General features: G+C 40.6%; 1 protein-coding gene across 1 annotated transcript in view; it reads left to right on the forward strand.

The window, feature by feature from the left end:
- Window positions 1–533: 533 nt before the first annotated feature.
- Window positions 534–19,157, forward strand: part of ENPEP (glutamyl aminopeptidase) — a 63,882-nt gene continuing 45,258 nt past the window's right edge. The window contains exons 1-7 of the mRNA XM_054295423.1: window positions 534–1,204; window positions 6,009–6,150; window positions 8,946–9,077; window positions 13,180–13,300; window positions 15,431–15,585; window positions 16,213–16,326; window positions 17,924–18,058. Of these exons, the coding sequence (XP_054151398.1) occupies window positions 534–1,204; window positions 6,009–6,150; window positions 8,946–9,077; window positions 13,180–13,300; window positions 15,431–15,585; window positions 16,213–16,326; window positions 17,924–18,058 (1,470 nt within the window). The remainder of the gene's footprint in view (window positions 1,205–6,008; window positions 6,151–8,945; window positions 9,078–13,179; window positions 13,301–15,430; window positions 15,586–16,212; window positions 16,327–17,923; window positions 18,059–19,157) is intronic.

Here is a 19,157-nt window from a genome sequence, read left to right on the forward strand (position 1 = left end):
TCAAGGAAATCTTTGTTAGTAAGAGGAAGAAAAATAAGCCAGCCCAAACCTCAAAAACCTAAACAAGACACAGCAGAGGAAAAAAAGGAAGAGGTAGTGGTGAAGGTTGAGGGTTTGCCTCCATCTGCAAACTCTTTCTGAAAGCTGCTGACAGAGCTTTGGCATCTGATCATCTCCTGACTGCTGATTAACATAGCACTGTTTTATATTTAACTCAGGCCAGAACAGGAGGGGCTGGGGGTGGGGCTGCGCTGCTTATAAGGGGAGCACGGCAGAAACAATGTTCTTCTGTGTCAGTTCCCTCCGTGTCCCAGCCCAGCTGTGCTTTGATCATTCACGTTTCCTCCAAATGCATGTTGTCTTTAATTAATTGAGTGTCTTGCGGAGAGCGAGGTGAGGGAGACAGGCAGAGAACAGCTATAGCTACACAATTAAAATACGACCCGAGACTGCTGAGTTTACTGATTGCTGAAGTGACTAATAAGCTTTTTTGTGGTTAATATTTTGCTCTGAGAACAGATCTAGGAGCAGAGATGGAGGACATGGATTTTGAGGATGAGAAGTCCAAGAGGTACTGCATAAAGAAAAAGCATGTGGCTATCATCTGTGGAGTCGTGGTTGTTGTAGGACTTGCTGTGGGGCTTGGTGTGGGATTGAGCAGACCTAAAGCTTCAGAGGCAACAGAGCAACAACCAAAACCAGATCAGACGACAACAACGACAACAACAACGACAACAACAACAACAACGACAACAATGGAACAGCCTCCTCCCCCAGTGGATTTGGGTCCCTGTCCTTCCAAGAATGATGACACTGGAGACTGGAGAGAGTTTAGGCTGCCCACTTATGTCAAGCCTGTCCACTATGATCTGGAAATCAAGCCTGAAATGGAGCAAGACACTTACAGTGGGACAGTCAGTATATCTATAGTTTTGGAAAAACCAACCAGCTCCCTGTGGCTTCACCTGCGAGACACCAAGGTTACAGAAATACCCACACTCCGGAAATCCTCAGGACAGCAGATTGCTCTGAATGACTGCTTTGAGTACAAGCCACAAGAATACATTGTGATGAAGGCAGCAGCAGAGCTCCCTGTCACTGGTGAAAATGATCCCTATGTGCTCACCCTGAAGTTTCAAGGCTGGCTGAATGGTTCGCTGGTTGGGTTTTATAGGACGACCTATACTGAGAATGGACAGATCAAGTAAAGCAGTTTTATTTATTAAGCTTTCTTCTCTATTTTTACTTGCTCAGGCCTGCTGTATTCCTGTTTCAGCTTTTCAGTCTTGTCTCTCACCAACTTACTGACGTTTCTGGGCTGTTCTTTAGTTTTCTCATTCCCCTAAGGAGGATGTTGTATTCAAAGCCCTTTGGCTTCTGACTAGTGAATGTGGGCTGGAGAGATGAGGGGTTTGTTATAATTAATATTCTGAAAAACCTTTTCAAACTCTACTGGTCCAAGCTTACCTTTGAACTGAATGGCTCCCTCAAGGAGCTGGAGAGATCAAGGCCTGTTTTTATCTCTCTAGTACAATAAATAGCATACAACTATCACGACTCTCTCCTGTTATCCCCAAGGTAACAGTTTTGGTATAAAATGTTCTTCTGATAGTTTTCGTGATAGCATATCTCCTTGATGCTGTAAGCCTGAGGAATATTCCAACCCGAACTTCCCTGTCTCTCTTGCAGCTGGTTTAAATTATACGTAGGAAAGCCTAAACAATTAGGATCACCTTTTACTGGTTTTTTTGTGCTCCATCTCTTTCTTGTGAATATATCAACAGTTATTGAATGATTACAAAGTCTCTACCAGTTCAGCTAACCCATTCCACTTACCAGGTTTGTACTGCTTCAAGGTGGAAGCTTGAAAAAGCCATTGCCCTCTGCTCAAAGGCTGCTCTTCACAGTTAATGTATGGAGAGGACAGTCACCCATTTTCTGATATTTACATTTCTGAAGTGATTTATCCCAGCCTTTACAGCTGGTAGATAAACTTGGCTAGACATTTACGAGGCCCTGTAGCAGGAACATGGAGACAAACACTGATGTGTTCATGGCATTTCTTTGCCCTCCTGGGACAATGGTGTCGTGAGAGAGAGTCTCGTCAGCTCCATTCAGCCACTGACAGGAGTAGCAGCAGTGACAGGCACCAGCAGCAGCGGATCCAAGAGGTAGAGGATAAAGCAAGCATTGATTTTTCCTGTGGAGAAGTCATGCAGGGAACAGCTTGAACACCAGACAGCTCTTTTCCTCTCGTTTTCCTCCATATATGACCTCAGCATTGCTCTGACTTAAAAGGTGCTTTGGTTTCATACTTTGAGCATCTGACATCTCCACAGCAGTTTTAAAGTGCAAAGTCCTAGAATCCTTCTACGTTGAGGTGTGTTACTTTTCACTGGTGAAGTATATCTAGATATTAAATGTATAGCCCCAGGTCTGTCACAACCCCAGAACAGGAGGACCAGAACACAGGTCTTCTGAGTTGCAGAGCAGGAGAGGTGAGTGCCTGTCCCTCAAATCCAGACAGTACAGGTAGACAAGGGCCAAGCATCTGATACCAGGAAGAAAGGAGAACTCTAAAACTAAAGAAAATATAAAATGTGAGCTCACTTTGACTGTTCCTACTTCTTGAATTGAATGCTGGAAACTACAATTGCAAGGATGATCCTAGCCAGCAGTCTGAAAACTCAATGCAGAAAGGAGATTGTGGGTGTGAGTGTGTTAGGTTTGAGAAGGGCTTTAGTAAGAACAAGTGAAAAGTAAATTCTGAAATATTTTTCATGTGATTGACTTTGGGCAGATTGCAGAGGTGATGTACATGATAGTGGTAAGTACAGCTTTGAAAGTAAGGCAACCAACAGCCAAGCTGTTGCTATGCAGCAGAGGGTAGGGGATAGGATGGGGTAAGGAAGGACAGCGAGGGAAGGGTTTTATTACTTATTAAAAATGCATTTTCCCCCAGCTTTCTACTTAAAAACAATGCTGATTGGAATGAGCATTTTTATTTTGCCTTTGCCTGAGGTACATACCACTCTTGGAAAATTTCAACCCAAGTAGTTCTGTTGTTGTCATGTTGCAAGTAAATACAAATCAGATCAGGTAACAGCAATGATCAAACAAGTCTGTTAATAGTGGATGTTAAAGAGAAGAGGGCTGAGGCAAGAAGGAGATCCAATACATAATTAACCCTTCTGTGCAGTGTTAGAAGCAGCAGCACCTTTAGAGAGACTTAATAACACTGAAAGTCAGCTTCTAGGGCTGACCTGCTCCCCAGATGTTTATCTGTGAAGGCAACGGTTTGCCAAAGCATTGCTATAAAGCTTTTGGTTTACAAACTGGGCACATGTCCAGGCTCTGCTGTTGCTTAGATTCAAATATCCAAATAGATTCAATAATCTATGTTGCTTAGATTCCTTGAGAGGCTTAGGGAGAAGAGCACCCCATTTGGGGATCCTGTTCAGACAGATCATTCAATCCCCATCAGGAAAAAGGTGCTTTTGGATATGCCCTGAAGCAGATTGTGAGATACCTTGGAATCGTGACTATTTAAATTGATGTGCACCTGCAGGTAGGGAACAGGAAAGCAGAAACTTTGGAAATGTAGATTTTGGACATAGACTTGCCTAGATGCTTCTGTGGGTTCCCAAATCTTGCTGTAAGCACTTAAGTCCTTTGGTAAAACTGTTCCTCTGTCTGCTCATTTCATTTCCCCATTGATGCAAAAGGAATAGCAGTCCTCCCTACTTTGCATGATGCACTAAGTATAACTACAACACTTGTGCTGTCTTCAGATCTTATGGAGAGGAGCAAAAGAAGAGTCCTTGGCTGGTGTACTGGGTTTTTCAGGTCATTAGCTTCTCTCAACGAATGTGCTAAAGCCCCCTTGTATTTTTTCCTTAGTATTAAAAATAATACAAACATGTCACAGCAGCTGGCTTTGCTTTTGCACTACTATTAGAGACTATTATGGCTTCCTGTTTTTAGGAATTCCCTCGGTTGTCTGTGAGAGAACAAGAGGCTCGCCCCTGTCTAACAGGGATGTATTTAGGATTTTATTGAATAGACAAGGGAAGAATTTTCTTCTGTTTACAAAAGTAACACTTCTGATTTTCTTCCTGAAGCAGAAAGTTTTCTCAGAAGCAGGAATGAGTTGGAATTTTAAGGAAGACTAGGAAAAAAATGCTTTAATTAGTTCAGGGAGGAAGGAAGTTGTTTGACACTAATGACTTGTACTTCGGGGGGAGGGGAAGGAAAACTCCTCATGGTTCTAAATGCATCACTGTTTTATTTTGAGAACAGCTGGATGCAGTCTCAGCCAGATCTTCTCTTCTTATTATTATGATGTTTACAACTGTCGACTCTAGTTCATATTTAAAGGTCTGGACATCAAGAGCAGAAGCCACCAAGCAGTAAAGAAAATCTTATCTAAAAACTACATTATGTTGTTTGAAAGTGAATTACAACATTTCATGTTTCTATTGCCACTTCTGTGCATGCCATAGTCTGGAGTTCTCATCATCTAGCCTATAGGAAGGGTAGTGCTGAAGTTTTTCACTCCTAATGTCTGTCTACCTCTGCAAACATATGAGGATAGATGGATTATCACCTTATAAATCAACAGATGTATCACAGTGTTATCAGTCTGTAGGAACAAGACATAAATGTGTCAAAATATATAGCCAAGTTTTAACCAATAGCTGTGAAGCATTGCCCTGGAGGCTTGGAGTTAACTTAATTGTGAAATAGCTCTCAAATCCTATGAAAAGTAGAGAGTGACAGCAAAGAATGCACCAAGCAAAAGAAACTCTGTTGAGTCTGAAATGATGTTAAAGTGAATGTTCATTATGCTTTCTGCCCATGAACCTTTGAGCTGCTATTCCAAGGAACATGAATGGAGAGAGCCCAGACATATTACCTCTGTCAGGTTTGTAAATGGCCCTTGCTGCTACAAGTTCCTAATGACCAGTTTAGTATTTAACCATCACAGGGAAATGCCAAGGGCAACAGAAACCTTGAAAAATTGGTTGTCAAGTGAGTTTGTAGGATTGCTGCAATCTGTAATTTATGATGTACACTTTTAATTACTTTTTGGAAAGAAAAACTACCTTAATATAGTTGGAGCAGCTGTAGAAGTGCTGTCAGAAAATGCTCAACATTCCAGATTAATTGAAGGAGCATCTGTGATCCCTTTCACCATCAATCACTGGAGAATATGCTCTGCCACTGGTGTGGGTCATTAATGGGGGAGCCCAATGTCACTGGGAGAAGCAAGCACAATATGAACGCTCAGAACCTTCACCTTATGTTTTTACATGACCCTTATTGTCTAGCTCCTCCAGCTGGTTGTGCATAACTGAGATGACTTTCTGATCCCCTCAAAACAGTTTGCATAGCATCAGTTATGTAATAGGATGTTCACCTGAACTTTCCATGCTTTCTCCAGCAGTTTCACTAATGGAGTCAGGGGAGCATAGGAGCAGAGGAGGAAACTGTATGTGGTAAATGCAGAAAAAGAAACACACAAACAGGATGAGATTTATTGGCATTTGCACAGTTTCAAGGTGTCGCTTCAGGAGATGTTCAAGGCCCTAATCCCAAGATATCCTGTAGTGGGTAAACAAGTCTTGGAGTGACTTATTCCTTTTAGGTGATATCATCAGTTCTTTATTTCAGGTGATAAATCAATGGTAAAGCTCAGCAGGAGGGAGAGCAAAGTTTTCACTATGCATGAGAGGTCATGCCTCTCTTATTGCCTGGCTCCTAAAAATATTTGATGATAAGCAATTTGCATTAGTTTTTGCTCTGAAACCTTGAAGATGTTGATGACAGACAGATGTGGATGTCAGCTCCTGCATTTTTGATGTCACCTGCTTTTATGAATGGATAAATATGCACAAATATTTGTAGTTGGATTTCATTTGTGAAATCATTAAAAAAAATGCCTAGAAATTGCAGACAAGATTTCAAAGCCATATAATGAAACCTTGCCAATGTGTTGTTTGTTTCAGGAGCATTGCAGCTACTGATCATGAGCCAACAGATGCACGGAAATCATTTCCCTGCTTTGACGAGCCAAACAAAAAGGCAACTTACACCATATCCATCATCCATCCAGATGTGTACCAAGCACTTTCAAACATGCCAGTACAGGTAAGTATTTCCCAACTGCTGCCTAAGTGCGGCAGTTCTGTGGAGACACTGAAAGGTAACGTGGGTCACCAGGTTCTGGCATGTTCACAGACTCTACCACTCAGGCACTGGAAAACTCACGCTTAATAGACATTCCATGAACAGAACTGGTTGGCTGGTTAGGACTCTAAGTGGTCCATCAGCACACAACATGGCAGCACAGAGTCAAATCTAAAGCAAAAATGGAACACCTCTTCTGTTGTTATCCAGATATTCTAGGTGACCATCCCCTGCTGACTATAAGTAGATATTGGCAGGTTCTTCAGTCAAACTGGGTAGGCTCAGAGAATGAGTACTCTGCAAGACAGCTGCTTTCCACATGGAAAGTCTAAAATAATCACTAAAACTGCATAATGGTCCAGAACAAGGGTCTGCTGATCACAACATAATGGCAAAGAATCCTGCTAGCCAGAAAGACTAGGATTATTCTTTTTAATAATGGAGGATCTGAAACCGCATCTGTCAGCTGTTGGGTGTGGATATTTGTCATTCCACCATGTCTATAATTTCCTAAATAATCCATTTCTAGACCTACTGTCAAATTCCAAATTTTGCATGAAATTCAATGGCACCAATTATCTACCTCTGGGCCTTCTGGAAGAAGGCTGAATGGCTTTCAGATGAGAAGGTTTCTACTGAATAGTCAACTGAATGTGTAGTCTATTGTATAATTTCTACTAATAAGTTCTGAAGTGGGAGATAAAGTGCCAAGTTAAAAAAAAAAAAAAAAAGAAAAGAGCTTCCAGCCTCCAGGCTGTTGGCATTTGCATTTTTTCCAATCACTCCCCCACCCAGAAAACAAAGGTCTGCTTTTATTTAGAGTGCCCCAAACTTATTCTCTTAGCAATGCAGCTGAGATATCTATTACCAGGCTCATACAAATGCATCCATACCCTTTGCACATTTAAAGCTCTGACCCATTGTTATTAAAAATATTTCTGTGATACTTAGAAGACCACCAGGCACTTTGATGAACAACACATGAAAGGAGATTGCTGTGCCTTTCCTCAGATAAGTGAGAATATGAGCAAGGAAGCAAGGGGATAACACCATATGTTATCAAGATTTATTGTGTTTTGAGATTTACTTTACACCTTGACATGTGGACCTTGTCTCTGTTATGGATCTACAATAATAAGTGTGCAAAGGGCTAACTACTGGTTCTTAATTGATTTGCTAAAAAAAAAAAAACTGATAAGAAAATGTAGATTATGCTGAATTCATACTGAGGTTTGACTAAGGGATTATAGCAGGGCACTTTTTTCATCTGGTCAAGGTCAGTACCTGTGGTCTTAGTAGTGGAAGAACTTTGGGAAAGATCTTTTCGACAGATGGAAATGTAAGAGTTTGTAAAGGCAAGGCACGTTGTATGTTACATGTCCTGTAATTTTGGGGGTATGGAGCTTTATAACCAGCATGGCAAAATCAGATCAGCAAAATCAGAATCTTGAACATCTCATTTGCATTTTTCACTATAATTTCTTCAAATTTTTTTCCACTAAAGTCCTGACTTTGTTGAAATCACAGAAGATATCAAAATAGAGTCAAAATGGATAAAATAATGGAAAATTAGATTGTGAATACCTTTTCAAAAAGGGGCTATGAATATGTCTGTGAATATGTGGTTTTGTTCATGGAGTCATATTACCTGTAATATTAATTGTCTGTGCTTTATTTATATTGTGTTTATAACAAACAAATCTCATGAACCACTGTATCTCTAGAAGGCTAGCATCTTTTATATGTTTTTGGCTTTTGTTCTATTATATAGTCATCCAGTCAGAAGCACAAAAATTTTCAGACTATAGCAGAAAACAAATAAAAGAAATATATGTTTAGAATAGAATCATAGAATAAGCTGAGTTGAAAGGAATCCATCAAGATCATCAAGTCCAACTCCTGGCCCTGTACAGGACACCCCAAGAGTTTCACCATGTCCCGAAGAGCATTGTCCAAATGCTTCTGGAACTTTGTCAGGTTTGATGTTGTGACAACTTTCCTGGGGACCCTGTTCCAGTTTTCACCCTCTGGGTGAAAAACCTTTTCCTAAAATCAAACCTAAACCTCCCCTGACTCAACTTCATGCCATTTCCTTGAGCTCTATCACTGGTCATGGGAAAGAAGTGTCTACCCCTTCCTATTTAGTATTGTCAGCAAACTTAGAGGGAATATCATCTAAAAAAATCAGGAAATTTTAAAATTGATTCGGTAAATAAAAACTATGATCAGCATTAAATTTTATGTATATTTAGGCAACCCACCTAATAACCTAACCCACCATTCATTTGTATTTGAATTACTTCAGGATGGATTCATTAGACTGATCTATATCCCAGGTAGCATCCCTGCATCATAACTTAAATACATGATGCATATATTAAGAGAGGGGAGAATTCAGTCTCTTCCCTTCTCTGACCAAAGTGATGTTATTTTATGCAACTATTGCAAGAACAAAACACCGCATACACCAGACAACTCCTGTTGGCAAAATTTCTGCTCATGTGAATGATTTCAAATCCCTGATGAAAATTAGAGCAAAGTAAAACTCTTTAGTGCCAAAAAACCAAAGTACCATTTCATGTATTGCAGAAGAAAAATACTTTGTCTGTTATGCCTTCAGCAATGAAATGCCAGAAGAGGTGGACCTGGAGAGGTGATTTGTTGCTCCTATCCAGTTGCAGTCTTCATACAAATGTACTCTTATGCATGTGTTTGCAATTTCAAAAATCAATTTGATTATTTTTGCATTTCTGCAGCAAACTGTGCAAGTTGGTGATGGCTGGAATCGAACAACTTTTAAGAAGTCAGTCCCCATGAGCACTTACTTGGTATGCTTTGCAGTGCACCAGTTTACCTGGGTAGAGAGAACATCTGCAAGTGGAAAACCTGTAAGTCCTTCTGCAGCCTGAATGTGGTTCAGGTGACAGATGTGCCTTCATTTGCATTTTTTCTTTAAAATCTCTTTTTATACAAACAAGGACATGTTTTTCCTTTTCCTGTAGCTTATTTTATGCAGCCTATTTTATCAGATTATGTGTTCACAGTGGTCCCTCTGACCTGGACTACATACAGTGTTTTGCAGTCCTTCCCTGTCTCCCATCTTTGTGAGATCCCAGTTACTACCTCTCATATGAGCACACAGGTGAGGAAGGAACACTCTCTCCAAACTCATCCCTGACTTGAACCCCAGTGCCTGAAGGAATGTACAAGTTAGGGGGTACAGGAGAGTCCCAGGCCATGAATACAAATACTTTATAGTTTTCTGTGAGTTAAAATTGCATTTGATATTATTACAGCTGTTGAGACATAGGACTACAGTGCTATGTGCCATTATGTACTGGCTTGCTTTATTTTACCACAGTGGCAACAGGCAATGTGCCACAGTGCCACAGTGGCAATTGGGCAAGGTAAGTTCTGTAAAAATAAGTATAGAAGTGATAGTGTCTGCCTAAACAGGTGGATATTTGGTTGATCCCCTAATGAAGCAAATAGGTTTGAATCTGAACCTATTAAATTAATGTAGCTCCTTCATTTAGATGCAGTAGGCAGGCCAATCCATTTCTTGCTTAGATTCAAATCTCCTGAAGGTGTAGCTGATCAGGCATAAAGAGATCACATGACATTGCATTGAATCACAAACTGAAATCCGAAATACAACTTGCCCCTCAGCAGAAACTCCTCATTTAGCCTAAACCCAGTTTGGGATACTCAGCCTGCTGTTAATTGTTTATTGGTTTAGATCTTGTTCTCCTCTGATACAGAGAGTGATCCCTAGAGCTGTATGCCCCTGCTTCTTCCCCTTCCTTTCCTGTTATGTAACACGGGGTCTTGTCATTCACATGACCTGGCAGTGGTTTCCTCAGTTTCTGGAGAAAATGTCACAAATGGACAGGGAATCTAGAATAAAACCCCAGTCATTCTACTGTTCCATTAGCAAGTTAGCTCTTCCTTAGTTGCTTTAACCAAAAAAGAACATCAAATCATTCCCTACTGAAAGCTGTTCGCTGATGTTAAAATCTGTTTCGTAGAAATCTCCAAAGTTCTGATTCAGCTCTGAGCTCTTAGCTCAGAAAGACTTCCTGTCACAGGGCTGTGCTGAGGCCTCCCTCTGTGCCCTTGCTAGCGTCATGCTGTATGCTTGTATTCTTACTTGACAAATAACTAAACCTAAATTACACTTAGACAAGCAAATGGAGCCTGGTTTGAGATACAGACAAAATATTCTTAGTTCTCTGCTGTTTGGCTAAGTAATTCACAGGAATACATTTTTAGGCCACCCAGTCACACAATTTTGTTAACCAACTGCTCTTCAGCATAGCTGGTCCACTCATTATCAGGGACAGCACCTTGATTACTTGGTCTCACTAGATATACTCTATAGTTCAGTTCCTTTAAAAATCAAAATTTTTCTAGACTTTTGTGCAGAATATAGTGCGGTAGGGAAAAAATGTACTGAAGAAGTGCGTAGCACTGTTTTCTACATGCAGAAGTTAAACATTTACTACTTGTCCATGCCACGCTCCAGAGTAGGGCCTTGAGGTCACTTGTTGTTTTTTTTTTCCCCAAGCAAAACAGTACAGCCCACAATGTTCCTGACTGGTTGTAGCTTTTCTAAGTAGAAGGGAGTGTTCACTGAAACAGGGTAATTAAAGTGCATGTGTGTAGATGCAGGGGTATTCGTGTCAGTACAGGGGTTGCCTGAAGAAACATCTTCTAATTCAGGCCTATGTTACACATATTTTATTAATGTCGTTCACTAAACAATGTCTGAGGACTTGCCTGCACTAGAAAACTTGGGGTTTAAGTGAGGTTAAAATAATAACTTTCCTTTCTCTTAACATGGACATAGTTTTACAAATATAAAATACATGTGGAAGATCAATCCCTAAAAATTATCTTTTCCCCAGGAAAATCAGACTATCTTTAGGGTTTCTAATCATATATATAGAAAGTTATTCTTATAGCCTTTCCAAGGCTTCCTGTCCAAGAAATTTAAAGCCCAGCTGAACAAAGGTATTTAGATTCACCAACCCCTGAAAAGAACATTCCATAGTTTGCTGTGTAAATTTCTAACAATAAATCTCTCATTCAACAGAAAGTATCCACTTGATCCATAAATTACTTTCATAAACAACAGCAAGAGCATACAGCTCACATGACACAGTAAATTATTTAAAAACTCTGCCGTTCACTCTGAAAGCCCTAATGAAGACATTAATGATATGAGTGGTGGGAAATGTGCCCACAGCTGGAAACAATGCTCCTGAACTGATTACCTGTCAGGTACTAAATGTCTGGTTTGGAAAAATCACAGAGGAGATTATACAAATGAAACCCAAAGTCAGTTCTAGTGCAGGCTGAAGGTTTTGGAAACCATTAATATGGATCAGCTAGGGGACTGAAGACTGCTAAATTGGGTAAAGAGCTTACAGAAGTGGAAATTGCAGATAGTAATTGCAAACTGACCCAGGGGGAAATCCCCTGGCTGGAATGTATTCCTGATTGAATTTCATAAGCTTTTGTTTTGTTTTAGTTTTGTTTGGGTTTTTTTTCTAGTTTTTTTTGGGGTTTTTTGTTTTCTTTTGTTTTTGTTCCAGCTTTATTTCTGAACACTTTCCCATCCTCCCCTCTCATTGGAGGAAGTGTAATTTATAGTATTGAAATCAATACTGTTTTCAGGCTCCAGAAGAGTTCCTGGAATAGACCAGCTTCTTTGCTTGGCCCCTAAACCCCTGGCTGTAAGACAGCACTGAAGGAGTAAACAAGGCACACCAGTGCAGCAGATGAATGTGTCCCATTCATAAGAGTCATGGAGCTGGCAAAATGAGATAGATCAGTTTTCCTAAAACCAGAAACTTCACTGCATATAGAAATATCTCATCCACACTTGAGATCTTCAGGGGTGGGGAAGAGAACAGACTACATACAGCTCCAACAGGCTTTGGGACAGAGAGATTGAGGAAAACATCCCCAAAAGGCTCCTGTAATTCTGAACTCAAACTTTGCCTTCACAATGTGAAGATAACTTCTCAAAAGGTTTTTGCCAGTTACAAGCCTCCTCATAATGGACATGGGTGTCATAAAGATTCTAGTTCTCCAGAGCTTGTTTCCTACTCCTTGACAGCCATAGCCAAAGGGGTACCAGGCACCAGGTTTCAGGGATAGAAAGGTCAATATTCAACACATCCTTTTTTGCATTCATGTATACAGGAGGAGCACAGAAATGGTCACTTATCACATCAAACATGCCAGGGCTACCAAACATGCCAGTTTTTCCAGACTCCCTGGTCATAAAAGACAGAACTGATTTTTGTTTATGATTTCCTGGTGTGCAGCAGCCCAGAAGGCACCAAAGCTGGGGCTGTGTGGCCCAAGGTCCTTCTCAAACAGCCACTCAACCTGCATGGGACAGCATGTCCAGGAAAGGTCACAGGTCTAGTAAATGCATGGTCGTCAGTGGGTTGAGGTCTTCAGATATGCAAGGACAAGAGGAAACCATGATGACAGTACATAGGAAAGGTACAAAGAAGGTGAATAAAATAAGGTGCTATGGGCTTCTGACACATTTCAATAGAGATGTGCTCCTGAAGATTGATCTGATGGGATCAGTCAAGATCAGTGAACTGCTCAGAACAAGTGGATCCCCTTTGACTGTGCTTGCCCAGGTTTCCTCCTTGGAATACCAGGCTGTGGAGAAGTAGGGGCTGGTTTGTAACCAGCTTGGCCACTGTGAGCTTCTGGACATGGGTCTTGCCAGTTTTAAAATTCAGACAGACAGTGGAAAATGTGCACATGTTGGCTTGGTATCTCTTATGTACACACTTGAAACCTTTGTTGAATAAATGTGATAGGGAACAGAATTCAACGTTCAGACCAGTCTCAGAGAAAACCTGCAGTGTTTTTGATATGTATGCTCAATGCCTTTTCAGTGATAGACACCTGATTCCTCTTAACTGAAAACTTTTCTAATTGTCTCTCTGTATTTTACAGCTGAGAGTTTACGCCCAGCCACAGCAAATACACACGGCAGAATATGCAGCAAATGTAACAAAAACTGTATTCGACTTCTTTGAAGAGTACTTTAATTTGAGCTACTCTCTTCCAAAACTGGGTAACTACGAACATTTATATTTTTTATTTTGTTAGTTCAGTGTCATGATTATGTTGCTCCTATAGATCTCTGTGCTTTGGTAGAAAACAGCATGAAAGCATTTGGTTGCTAACTGCTGAAATTTTTTCAGGATCTTTTAAAACTGTACCAATGTAGTTCAAGATGTTTCTAAATGTCATGATGGATGAGTTGGTCTCAGTCACTGTTTTATTGCCAGTTCTCACAGTCCAGTTTACTGAACTGAAAACTGGTGCTGGCATGTTTATTTTAAAGCATCTTGTGGAAAATCAAGGCAAGCATTGGTGTCATCAGCAAAGGACGATCATGAGCTAAAACAGAGCCAGAAGTTTCAGAAAAATATGTACCACTTCCATATGAACTTCTGGACAAAAGTCAGCAGTGAGATAAGTGAAGATGTAAACTGTCAGAGAGTATGTCATATTATTTATTAACCTTAGTGCAAAGTGGGTGTGTATCCATGTCTTAGAAAGATGAATGTAGTCCAGCATCTAATTTGTAGTTTCTACTGCTGGGCTAAATAAAGATCTGGGACTAAATAAGAGCAGGCACGCTCTCAAATTTTGCCCATGGTTACAAAATAAGCAAAGAGAAGTTAGTGAGCATCCTTTAGCTTGAGATATTTGGAGTCTGCATCTGATTCACGCAGTTTAGCATGCACAATAATCAAGCTAGGAATGCAATCAGTGTTTTGGAAATTCTTCCTCCTAAGACCTTCAAAGATGTAATTCAGTTAGTTCATGAACTTAAAAGGATGGAAAAATACTAGCTGCAAACAAGTCAAGAAAATATGGGGGGGGAGTCCCCAAAACTTTGAAGACAATTAATAATGCTGTGCAAATCTTTTGTTGGCTATTTGTACCTGTACCTATCATGCTAACCTATGTTACTTTAACAAAAGACATTTACCTCCTCCTTTCAAAACAGCACCTGAGTTTACTGTCAATATGTTTGCATTTCAATGACAACTGAATTAGGGAAACCAGTACAATATGTTGTTCTTTCACATAACTGGTCCCCAGTAATAATAGGTACTATATCTCACCTGTGCTTTATATTCAAACTTTCACTGTCATGAAAGTCTGATGACTTTGCCATGGCAGCATCTGGACAAAGGCCTTTCTGTGTGACAGGATGGACTGGTATCTTCAGGTTAGCAGTGTCACAGGATAGATACTTTCGTAGATTCTATACTGTTTTTCCCAGAATGTCTATTTGTTGGATTCCTAACCTTGACTTGCCATGTTGTTCCTTCATTATTATAAGTTATCCAGTTCAAACCTGATGAATCAGATATGTTTCTGCATAATGATTTATTTAAATATTGTATTTCACATTGATTTATGGCTTCTGTCATTATCTTTCTCCTTGTACCGTCCTTTTGACTGTCATTGAAGCCCTTGCCAAACTATCAGCTTGATTCTGTAATCAAGTTGTTTAATTTAAAATAAGTAATTCCTATCTTCTATTGGAGTGGGGTGAGGCGTTTTCATTCTATTCAGTTTTAAATCCATCTGTACTTTTTCACTAACCCACATAGAAAGCCTGTGGTCATTATTTGAAGAAGAAAATGCTAGTTCAGTTGAGTCTGCAATTCTCATTTAAACCAGTATTGATTACTGACCATAAATGAGTGACCCCCACAAATTGCCAGGCGTAGAAGCAGATGTTGTTCACTGCATGGGGGATTTACTTCAGTTAACGTGTCAAATATTTTTAATACAACAGTGTGACAAACAATGTCATGCCTCATTATTCTACAAATAGTTTCAGGACGTTTACTGCCTACAGCACATCCCCAGACAGCAGTATTAATTTCTAGAGCCAAAATTAAGTAATGTATGATATGCACATTCCCAGGAGATGCCATAGCATCACCTTCCAGGACAGATCCTCAGCAACTGCAACTGATTTTACCTCTTAATCTCAGTAGATCCAGGGCACTTGCTTTAGGCCAGTTCTCTTCTTGAACACAGATCATAGCCTGCAGTCCACGGTAGTAAGCCAGAATCACAAATGGTAAGCAAAACAGACTGTAAATACACACAGAGAGGAAAAGCTAATTGATTTAAAGGATACAGTGGTAATTGTTTTCTCTTTCTTTTAATGCAGATAAAATAGCTATTCCAGATTTTGGGACGGGTGCTATGGAGAACTGGGGGCTGATCACATACCGAGAAACAAACCTGCTGTACGATCCTGCGGAGTCAGCCACATCCAACAAGCAGAGAGTAGCTGCTGTGATAGCCCATGAGCTTGTTCATCAGGTATATTTTAGGACATGAGTCACTTTTACAGTATTTCAAATATATAGTCACAACATTTTAATCTTGAAAATACTGTCATTAACTTCATCTCAGGTTCTTCTACATGTGCTCAAAATCTGATTGCAAAATATCATGTTATAACAGATCCCTGTTCGAGCTTTAAAATACCATGACGACTGCCTTGGAATTTTTCTCAGGAAGTTAGATGCTTGAGCCCAGACTGTCAGCCAGTTTATGAAAATCTGTCTAAAATGTCTTAGAGAAACGAATTTACCTGTGCAGATGTCTCTTTTGGACAGGCAAACAAGAACAGTTATACACTGTGGAGGCTGTCTGAAAACATATCCTTAAAAGCAGAAATCATCAAATCAAGAGGAAGAAACTAAAAATATTTTCAGTGGCACATGAATCATTAGCACTCTCCCAAGTAATATGTAATTTTATAATAAAAGTGATGTTTTAACACAAGGCAAGGCCTTCATTCCTATTCAAACTCCAGAATTATGATAATTTTCATCTGGCAGCAGGAAGAAAAGTAAGCGAATAAATATTCTGTATGCAGATGGAGATACTGAAATGTACATGTACTATTTATCCAAACCTACATCTTTATGTTTATAATTGTAGTGGTTTGGAAATATTGTGACCATGGACTGGTGGGATGACTTGTGGCTAAATGAAGGATTTGCCAGTTATTTTGAGTTCCTGGGAGTAAATGCAACAGAACCAGATTGGAAAATGGTAATTATTTCTGCCTTGTAGAGGGTTGGTGGGGCTGGGAGGAACATTTTGGAAGGGAGTAAAATTTAGACAAGGACGATGAAGACTTAAGGTATATTTATGGAAAACTAACATAGTGCGGTGCAACATAAAGAAAAAGTTGGTCTACGTTTTTCACCTACCTATGTTATGATCTGAAGCTAGTCAAAGTACACTTTGTGAAGCTTCAGTCTGCAGGGAAGAGTCATTCTTTTTTAACCAGTGAGTCAATTCGGTTCAGTTATTATGGCAAATAACACCTAGGTGGGTTCTGGACAGAGCCTTAACAGTTTTGCAGGGCTGCTTAAAGGTCTGACTCTGAAAGATGGAGATTTTCCTGGCTGTACTCTCTTCACGGGACTTAGGATTGCTATGTGGTCTGGTAAGGGTTGGGAACCTGGGCCTGTCTCCACAGCTTGAGCTATTATCAAGGAAAATAGCAGACTCCCATTCAGTTCCCGCCAGCATTTTACGTGTCCTTTCAAATGCTCCAACTCAGACAATCTCTGTTCTGTACAGTGCAAAAATAGGCAGTGACAGTGGATAGCCAACATGCTAACTGTGTCAGCTCGACGCTTTAAGGGTGTTGCAAAGTTGACCTTAAATAGGCATTATAGTCTGTGAATAAAGGGAGTTTTCTTGCTCCTTTCTTCCTCCCTCCCAAACAGATGTGACGGCATAGAACACACGTATTTTCCCCAGCTGTCAAGTTGTAATGAGGTTCTGGGTGCTAAGACATACACAACATGCCAGTGGAAGGGAGCAGAGTAGGTTTTGCATAGGTTGAACCTGTTAAAATCTACTATCTCCTGAGCCTAGTGACTTTAGAAGCAGGCAGTGCCTACTTGCTGCTTTACCTGCCTTTCTCCCTGCAGAGAGGCTAAGAACAAAATCATTCCCTGGGTCATGTTTACACTTTAAAGTAGAAGATCTATGGTCCTAACTATGTAAGAAAATATCTAATTACTGAATTTAAAATAAAAAGTCTTTTTTTATCTAGATATTATGTTAATCTAAGACATTTCAATACTATCCTAGTGAGTATTAGAAGAGGAAATCTAAATTGAATTTTAGTCTTTTTTTGGTCAATATTGATTAGGAAATAAGGGGATTTTAACTTCTGGCTACTTAATCTTTTTTAAAAAATTCAAATAAATTTAAAAAACATTTAAGCCTTGGGATGGGGAACCCTGCCTCCTTCTTCCCTCCCTCCCTTCCTACCCAGGTCCTCTTTTGCAAGAGGAGACCATAATGCTTTGTAAATATTGTCATACTTCTGAAATTGGTAACACAGGCTACTCTTTTTGCCCTACTGGGGGCAAGGGAGGTGGGATGGGTGTGTCTGTGTTATGATACACACAGGAAAACAGGATCTGAAAAAGGCAATTTCTCTTAGCTAAGGAGAAATTGTATCCCTCCCCTCTCAGATGTAAAGCAAGAGTTTGCAAGTCCTTCTTTAGAGGCATGAAATTTCATTCTATTTTAAATTGCCTAGAGAAGTTGAAATTCAAACTACTTATTTGAGAAGTAGGCATATGGTCCTGCCTTTGTTTCCATTCTAATGTCTTCTTTTTCTCAGCCTGAACAGGTTTTAATTGACGATGTGCTTCCTGTACTGATGGATGACTCTTTGCTCTCTTCGCACCCAATTGTAGCCAATGTGTCATCTCCAGCTGAAATCACCTCTGTGTTTGACGGGATATCCTACAGTAAGGTAGGACATCCTTCTGTTGTGACTTTGGATGCAAAGGAAGGGGCAAAGGAGAGGAGATAAAAGTCAGGCTCATAATCAGGACTCCCAAGTCACTTGAGCTGTGTCTGTGCAGATCTTTGTTCTGGGACGTTCCCAACTGCAGTCAGTGACGATGCAGTTAAAGGCAGCCGTGAGAGGAGCAGAGCAGCAGAGCCTGGTCAGCCACTGTGCACCATGCAGGCCTGCTCACAGCATGCAGTGATGCAGGCAAAGCACGGTGTCACCGGCCTCTGCCACTAGAGTGCTGGGTTTAAAATTAAACTAAACAAGGTACTAATCACACCACTCTCCCATCTCCTCGTGCTGATGCAGCCCAGTTATGTCAAGGCTCATAATCTAACATGAAGGTAGAGGAGGCAAGGCCAGATGTCCAAGGCCAGATGTATCCTTTCTGTCACTTCTCCATCACACCTGCAGGCCCTCATAATTTCCGTTTTGAGGAAGCAAGGCAGGGAACCAAGCAGTGAAAACAGGAAAGTGACTTTTTATCTCAAGTTGCTCACAGTATCCCAGCCACCCAAAAAATCTTAGCAAAGATGGGCTACATCAGCCTCTACTGGCATTGGCTTAAATTGGGAGATAAGTCAGCTCCACATCTCACTGAAAGTTGTGGAGCTCAGGAGCGCACTGGAGTACAATAGTCCAGTAGCCCAGGAAGTGGTAGCAGACACTCCATTAAGTATTTGATAAGATTTTTGCTCATCCCATCCCAGCGTGTGGCAGTGAGGACCTGTGCCCATAAAGACTCCCTAAGGAGCTAGCTGGAAGGATACCTCTGCCTGAGCAGAGAGACACTGGAATGCTGGAGTCATCCAACCACTGTTGTTACCAGGGTACACAGAGGTTTTTGGGAGCCCAAGGCCTCTGGCAGTACTTGCTGTGTGGGGTGGCAGGCTGGAGATCAGTGCAGTGAAGTCCAGAGCTTGAGGGACACCAGCAGCCATGCTGAGGATCATCACTTTGAAGACCCAGCTTAGGGGGCTGAGGCCATCTTCTTTCTCTCCATATCAGATGTAGCCAAAGCCACTTAGTCCTTAGACAAGCCTTAGACTTGGAACAA

The sequence above is a fragment of the Melozone crissalis genome, unplaced genomic scaffold, assembly GCF_028551555.1.
Source record: "Melozone crissalis strain CALT ecotype California unplaced genomic scaffold, PUWL_Pcris_2 ptg000006l_1, whole genome shotgun sequence".
NCBI lineage: Eukaryota > Metazoa > Chordata > Aves > Passeriformes > Passerellidae > Melozone > Melozone crissalis.